Source organism: Artemia franciscana, unplaced genomic scaffold, assembly GCF_032884065.1.
Source record: "Artemia franciscana unplaced genomic scaffold, ASM3288406v1 Scaffold_941, whole genome shotgun sequence".
NCBI classification, from domain to species: domain Eukaryota; kingdom Metazoa; phylum Arthropoda; class Branchiopoda; order Anostraca; family Artemiidae; genus Artemia; species Artemia franciscana.
In genome coordinates this window covers 1-7,303 of record NW_027069060.1, presented here as the reverse complement: position 1 = coordinate 7,303, position 7,303 = coordinate 1, and the positions used below count along the sequence as shown (strand labels likewise).

At 34.5% G+C, this 7,303-nt stretch overlaps 1 protein-coding gene across 1 annotated transcript; it reads right to left on the bottom strand.

The window, feature by feature from the left end:
* Positions 1-1,915: 1,915 nt before the first annotated feature.
* Positions 1,916-7,184, bottom strand: LOC136043761 (protein snail homolog Sna-like). Its single transcript, XM_065728677.1, has 2 exons — positions 6,997-7,184; positions 1,916-4,263 (listed from the first exon to the last, which is right to left on the bottom strand). The coding sequence occupies exons 1-2, from the start codon at positions 7,070-7,072 to the stop codon at positions 3,320-3,322; spliced, it is 1,020 nt and encodes a 339-aa protein (XP_065584749.1). The 5' UTR covers positions 7,073-7,184; the 3' UTR covers positions 1,916-3,319.
* Between the last annotated feature and the right edge of the window lie 119 nt (positions 7,185-7,303).

Below are 7,303 nucleotides of genomic sequence, written 5' to 3'. Positions count from 1 at the left end.
GGTTTTTTGTAATCAACAAGCAGAGAGAGCCTTAAGAAAAAAAAATTGGTGGGCATTGTAGGCCTTTTGCGAATAACTTAGGAGGTGTACTCTGCTATTTTTAGGACGCTCACATATCAATTTTAGTCTCACAAACATCAAAAGCCTAATATTTTGACTTCGTTACAAATTAAAAATTAGTTATAATTTAACTACAGGAAAGTTATAAGGGCAAGTATTTTTGGCTCAGGAATTAAGGGGGGTTAGTGGATGAAGCATTGTATGGTGTGGGCTTTTCTGGGAGCCAGTTTTCCGGATGGAGAATGGTATGGCCGGTAGTCAACTAGAAACCGTTTTAACAGGTTCGGTTTGGTTACTGTTGCCAGGTGTATGAGTAACCCTTTGAGATGGTTGGCAATACGTCTGTAGGGTCTGTGATGGCACTAGAAGCTTTACTATATAGAAATATTTTATTAAGAGTGTTTTACTATTGAGGTAAAGAGCTCAGTGTTTGAACAGTGAAGCCATAAGGGCATTTGGAAGTCTAGCGAAGAGGGGTAAAACTTTGAAAAATGGCTACTTTTTAGACAGAAAAGTGTCATTTTTTCCAAACACTATAAATACTTTACACTTTTATGCATTTTTTTTTGTCTTTTAAGTTGGATTAAATTCCCAGATAAATCATCTCCCCTCACAACCAAAGAGTAAACCTGAGTAGGGAGCCAAACCTCATGACTGATACAAAAAATCTCCTTCGTTTTTTTTTATTTTTAACTCTGTAAAGTTTTACTTTGTTAAAGATTAACTCCCTTTTGTAATCCGGGGTCAGGAAAAAAGCCACAAAGATTGTACATCTCCTTATGCTAATTTATAACATAATAGCATCGGAGAACCCCCCCCCCCCCTCCCCCCAAATTATATTTCTAGACTCTGCCGTTAATGACAGTAAATCTGTGCTTAATTTACAGTAGTTGATTTTTAACTGTAAATTTTCCACCTTGTATTTGTGAAGACAATTAATCATAAAATTTAGTGGGGGGGACTTTGGACCCATGTACCCACTTAAATCTAAAGATATTTCACAATAAGATCTCATATTTTCAATATAAAAAGCTGAATTTGTGGGTTTCCTCCTAAATTGCACCCCCTCCTCTGCAGGCACCTCCAACATACTTATATATCCAAAATACATCCAAATCGACAGTCAATGCTTCTCCCAATATTAATTAACTGATTGTAGGCTAACTATTAAACTATAATAGCTCAAATTTTTCGTTTATATTTTTGAACTTGTTTCGATTTGGACTTGAAGCACTTACGATGTAATGCTGGGAGTCCTCCTTGAATTTTCACGAATTCTGACTTTCAATATTTCACTATGATCTCCGTCAGCATAAAGGTAAGAAAGATAAATGTTTATTTGCAAAACTTTAATTATGTCCTATAAAGCTATGCAAATTAGCATAGAAAATCAGTGGAATATAGTAAATTGGGCATACTTTTGAAGCTTTTGTAGAAGAACAATGGTGATAAGGTGTGGATAATGAAGGGAAAGACAAGAGACTGCGTCGTATTTTCCTATAAGTTATCCGTTTTTATTCGCCTGACGACAAAATCCTTGATTTTATAGTTGTTTTTATATATGATGGATAATATTCTTGGATTTTGAATCATTTACAATCCCTGAGTTATGTGAATCGCCCCTCCCCTAGAGGAATGAAGGGTTGCCAACTTTCAGAATTCACGTACAACAGATGGTGCGTAGCCTACCAACTGTGGCGAAAGTGTGCCATGAGTTATAGGGACTGTGCCACACGTGGTGCATCTTTACGCAGTGTGTGGTACCCCAAGATGCACACTGGATGGAGGAAAGTGGATAACTCCTAGTAAGGGAGAGAACACCCTATTCTACATACACCCCAATCTGAAACGCAAGTCATCTTCATCATTTTATTATTAACCAAGTAAAAGCGAAATATAATAAAGTGACATAAATTCGGTTCAAAACTGCGCTTTCTATCTAACAAAATAATATGACTAGTTTATTCAACTCATAAATTTACATACGAAGGCACTGGTCGAGACGGAAAAAAACAAGCATATAACAAGTGCGTAAGCAGAATGACACCAATGTCAATTAGCAGAGATGTTCGGAAGGCAAGGTCTCACTAGGGGGCTTAACTTCAGTTAATTACTAGTGAGTTGTTCATCCAAAGACGGCGTGGCTTAAGATGCCGTCTTGAAATTTGGATCTTTTATTGGGAAATAGTAAGGCACAAATCAGAAGCAAAGGCATAAAATCTGCATATTTGTAACTTAATACATCAGGTGATTTTAATAAACAGATGTTAATTATTCCTCTAATGTAGATTTTGAAATTATCACATCCAAAATTAGCAATCAAGAAACATAACAAAGACAAACCCGTGAAGAGGGAGGGAAAGGCTTTCGGACCCGTCCTAAATTCCCAAATTTATCGGTATTTTTTTACAACTCCTTATTTTCTCTGTGTAATTTGTCCATTTTCAGAATTTTTCAGTTTTGTCCCCTCCCCCAGAAGATCCACCAGCCTTATAAAAAAAAGCTCGATAGATTGGAATTAACAGCTACGCAGTTATGTTGTTTTAGTTATATTATCTTCTTCTTCTTTTTTTCTCTATCTTTTTTTCCCAGGATGCTTGCTCAAAAGAGAACCAATCGGGATAACATTTGAGTGAAATCAAGATAACCAAAATTATTAAAATTTTTAAAATTATAAAAGATGTCGCAAAAGAACATTTTTTAAGATGGTTAAAAACGTATATTAATACTATTAACCCCACCTCCCAACTCTTACCACTTACTCCAAAAAAGGAAACTCAAATGACATCTTTTCAGCCAATACAGGACCAAAAGATGTTTGAAACATGTCTTTAATTAATTATTAATAATTATTAACATTAGTTAATTTAACTAAGTTAATAATTATTAACATTCAAATGTTCTTATTGCATTCAAATTTGACAACACTGAAAAAAACGAAAAGGTTAATTTATTCAGAACTACTATAGCTCTTTTATTGTTGATTAGAGGTACCCCATTATATTCTGGGTAAAACACAGCCTTTACCATGTCCTGGATCGTATCAATTTTAGTTTACCACGAAGTTTAGTTTTAGCTACCAGGAGGAGGTAACTTAGAGGTACATACTGTTGTTAAATTGGTATGTAAAAAAATTTCAACAAAAACAAATTCATAAGATGTCTGTTATTCATAGCAGGAATTCACACTTCGACTGATAAATTTAACAAAGTTATTTGAACTGCTAATGGCACTGCATTTTACTGACACAAATAGCACGTCAATGCTGGGGCATACCCATATGCATAACTGCTAATCCAGGACATACCCCATCCTCGTGTTTTGTCAATAACGACATTCTGGAGAAAGTTTTCGAGCAAGTTTTGCAGGAATATCTTTTAACGTCACTGTGTGTTTGTTGATGTGCTCTCAAGTTCGACCTATCTGCAAATGATCTTGTGCAGTGGCTACACTGAAAAGGCTTTTCACCTGTATGAGTACGGAGATGACCCTGAAGTAGCCAAGGTCTTGAAAATGCCTTACCGCACAGGTCACACTTGCAAGGTAAGGTATGTGTACGGATATGCATCTTCAGTGCGCCAAGAGATACATATACTTTGTCGCAATTTTTGCAGCTAAATTGTTTCTTATTAATGCTTGAACAATGAAATTCTTGATGTTTTGTGAGTCCGCAATATGTGGAATATGACTTATTACATTCTGGACACTGATAGCGAGCACTTGTTTTTCTAATCTTCGTAGTTGAAAGATCTTCAGCTTCTGAGCTGCTAGCTCTGCTATTTGGAGAAATCGATGTTGGTCTTGTATAGTAAAGATCTTCCCTGGAACGTAGGGATGCCTGTAACCGCAAAGGATAATCGCTATCAGCTGACCCTATTCTCTCAGTAGGACTTGCCCGTGAAGGGCTTAAAGGCTGGTAAATTGGGTAAGGCTCAGGATTCCGTGCCCAAGAATAGTTAGGGGCAACGGGAAAATTAAACGGAAGATATGGCGAGAAAGCAGTTGGAAACGAAGCAGCACCTGTTCCCCATGGTGTAAAAGCTGATGTGTTCATGTTAACAGGTTCAAGTGGTGACTTAGGTTCAATCATCGTGTGGGGAGTCCATAATTTTGGTTTTGGCTTTTCTTCAGGATTCGACATGTCTTTCAGACTCAGATTTTCTGGCTGTGGGTCGTCTTCTTCTGCAATTACAAGCGGGCTCTCTGGAAAAGAAAATCGATAAGATTATCATAACAAAAAGGGCATTAACTTTCATAAATCATTGGTTTTTGAAGTATGTTTGGGAGTAAATATCATGATGGTATTTGATGGCAAGGGAGATTCCCTAAGGTAAGCATGAGACATGTTAGAATTTACTGACTATTATAGGCAAACTTGTAAGAAAAATTAAATATGTTGATTAGTTGCTCATTTTTTAAAGTTGCTGTAGTTTCCTTTTTTTCTATCATGGATTTGTCACCTTTTTATGAATCAATATTCGTTTGCATCAAACAATACTATAGTCAAAATGTGCTTCAAGGAAAAAATGACATTTTTTTTACTTTACAATTTAAAAAAATTACAAATTTTTACTTTATATTCATTGTAACGGCTACAAAAATCTCCTTGGATGCGTCAACCAATATTTGTCTAACATGGAAAGATCGCTATGAATCAACACTAAAATAATTCTACAGAAAATAATAAAAAGATTTCAAAGACTAAATAATAAAAAATGTCACAAGGGAAACACGCAAAAAATTAAGTTTGCTTCCCAAAAGGTCAAATAATTAGGAAAATAATAACTTCTAATAAAACATTATTTACATCAAATAGTTTTTCCGACATACATACTTGTATAAATATATATATATATATATATATATATATATATATATATATATATATATATATATATATATATATATATATATATATATATATATATATATATATATATATATATATATATATATATATATATATATATGTATGTATATATATATATATACACACACACATATATATATATATATATATATATATATATATATATATATATATATATATATATATATATATATATATATATATATAAGAAAAGGATTTTTTAGGTGGGGGATTTACAAAAAAAACTTTAAAAAAATCAAAAATGTGTTTACATACAATTTGCTTACGTTTTTGCAGGTCAGACAAAAATTTTTTGCGGGGGCTGAAACCTGGCAAACGATCGGCGGTCTACCATCATTGATATTTCTAACGTTTATTTGATATTTGAAAGTGGTTATTTTAAGACTTCTCAAAGGGGGGAGGGGCATAGCCTAATGTTACATAGTCAAAACGGCCTCTGACTGAGGACGAGCTGGAAATAAATGTTCTAAACTTTGAGAAACCCCTATTTCTGATTAATTGGTAATGTCTGAATTTGCAATTATAAATAAAAAAGAGCATTCGATTAAAAAAAAAAGAGAAAAAAAATCGATTAAAAACGATAATTTTTTGTAAAAACAACGTGTCTTCGCCTTTTTTTACGGGAACGTGGAAAAGGGGAAATTTGAAGGAAAATAAAAAGTTTGATCCTTTTTTATTGATTAGGGATCACATTAACTTTTGAAAAATTGGAAATAATTTTTTGCAAATTTGTATCCTTGAAATGGTTGATCTTCGACAATTGCTGCAGAAAGGCAGACGACAAGATAGAATTTTGAAAACGTAGCCTTTCTACATCTATATATTTTAGGGAAGACAGATTTATGGTCTTGTTTGGAGAACTATTTAAATATTATTCAAAAATTGCAACACTAAAAAACCTCCACAGATCGGGTCCCCCAGAAGTTAATCAAAGATTTCCTACCATCTTCCCCCCGGAAATCATGTCATTCCAATTCTAAGAATTGGAGCCAGGCAGGGATCTAAAGGTGGAAAGGGAAAAGTAGAGAGAAAAATAGGAGACAGATTAATTTAGATTCACCATTTTATTAAGAGGAATGGGGGTCTTTTGGTCATTCAGTCAATTTCAGAGGATATACCAAGAGTTCAAGCCCCAAACCTTAACCAGGAACACAACTGATTAGTCCTCCCCTAAACTGAATTTTTGGGTAGGTTCATGAATGAAATGTTCCGACTTTTTACGTGAAGGCGCCTACGAGACTTTAGACTGAGCAATCTATACTTCCTTAAAAGAGATTGGAAGGTTTTAGAGCAAGGGTTATTCACAACGCCTTCAGTATTTATACTGTAGTTACTAGAGTCAGAAATTTGGCGTTAGTCGCTTTCTCTAGGGCCAATTTTTCAGCTATTAGGGAAAATCTGAATTAAAATATAGGCAGCAGTGGTGAGTTAAAGAGACCTAGAGCATCTATGAATATGTCATTTAGTTAAATATCCTTATAATTTAGTAATTCCTCGAAAACGATCAAACAACCAGGGACAAATTTCCAGTATTTTTAATAGGAGAGGGGGGGCAAGAGAGGTCCCATATCCAGATAGTCAAGTGGCATGGGATATATGATAATTTTTCTCCGTATTATTGGGTAGAAACTAACCCCCCTTGACCCCCCTAAAAAATTGATGCCCCTGCAAACAATTGTTCAGCTTTGCACGACCACGCACTATATAATTCACAGAGATGGATTGTTAAACCTAAAATTTTACGAAGAAGCGACTATCTTTTAAAGAAACTTAGTCTGTTCAGAAGATTTAAGCAAGTTTAATTATCTAGTTTACCAACTAACATGTTACTTTTAGTGCCATACCTTACTCAAGAGATTAAAAGATCAAAAAGCGTTTCTAAAAAGGAAAAAGTCTGCAAAATGGTTTAAAAATAGGGGTTTTTCAAAGTCGTCCCTTCCCCTCCAAGAAAATACCAACCTGACACAGTAAACAATAATTCAGTGGATTTCTGAATTTTCATATTAAATGGTGCATTCTATTTAAGAATGAATGAAAATGTATACCTTCTTTTACAGAATCCAAATTCTCTTCAATAATGACTGGCCGTTTTTTTAGTGGGCACATACTGTAATCCATCATTGCATCGACCTGTTGACTGAATGAACATTGAACATTAACTGAAAATTTTTAGTGCAAATCTACTATTTAGAGTGACTGTCAGGTGAATTCCATGCGCACGTGCCTCTCAACCAATCAGAAATAAATAGAGAAACGCAATGGACCAATCAGACTTTAGAGTAAGACAGCTGTGTGTAATTCCACGCTAGTTCCGAGACAGGTGTGCGTTTTGTGCATGACATTGGGTGCTCG

What these genes read in the sequence shown, in the direction of transcription:
- LOC136043761 (XM_065728677.1), bottom strand. Translation starts at nt 7,072, where the DNA reads ATGATGGATTACAGTATGTGCCCACTAAAAAAACGGCCAGTCATTATT. An exon ending in TTTGGATTCTGTAAAAGAAG is followed by an intron (nt 4,264 to 6,996) that starts GTATACATTTTC and finishes TTTCTTTTCCAG; the next exon opens with AGAGCCCGCTTGTAATTGCA.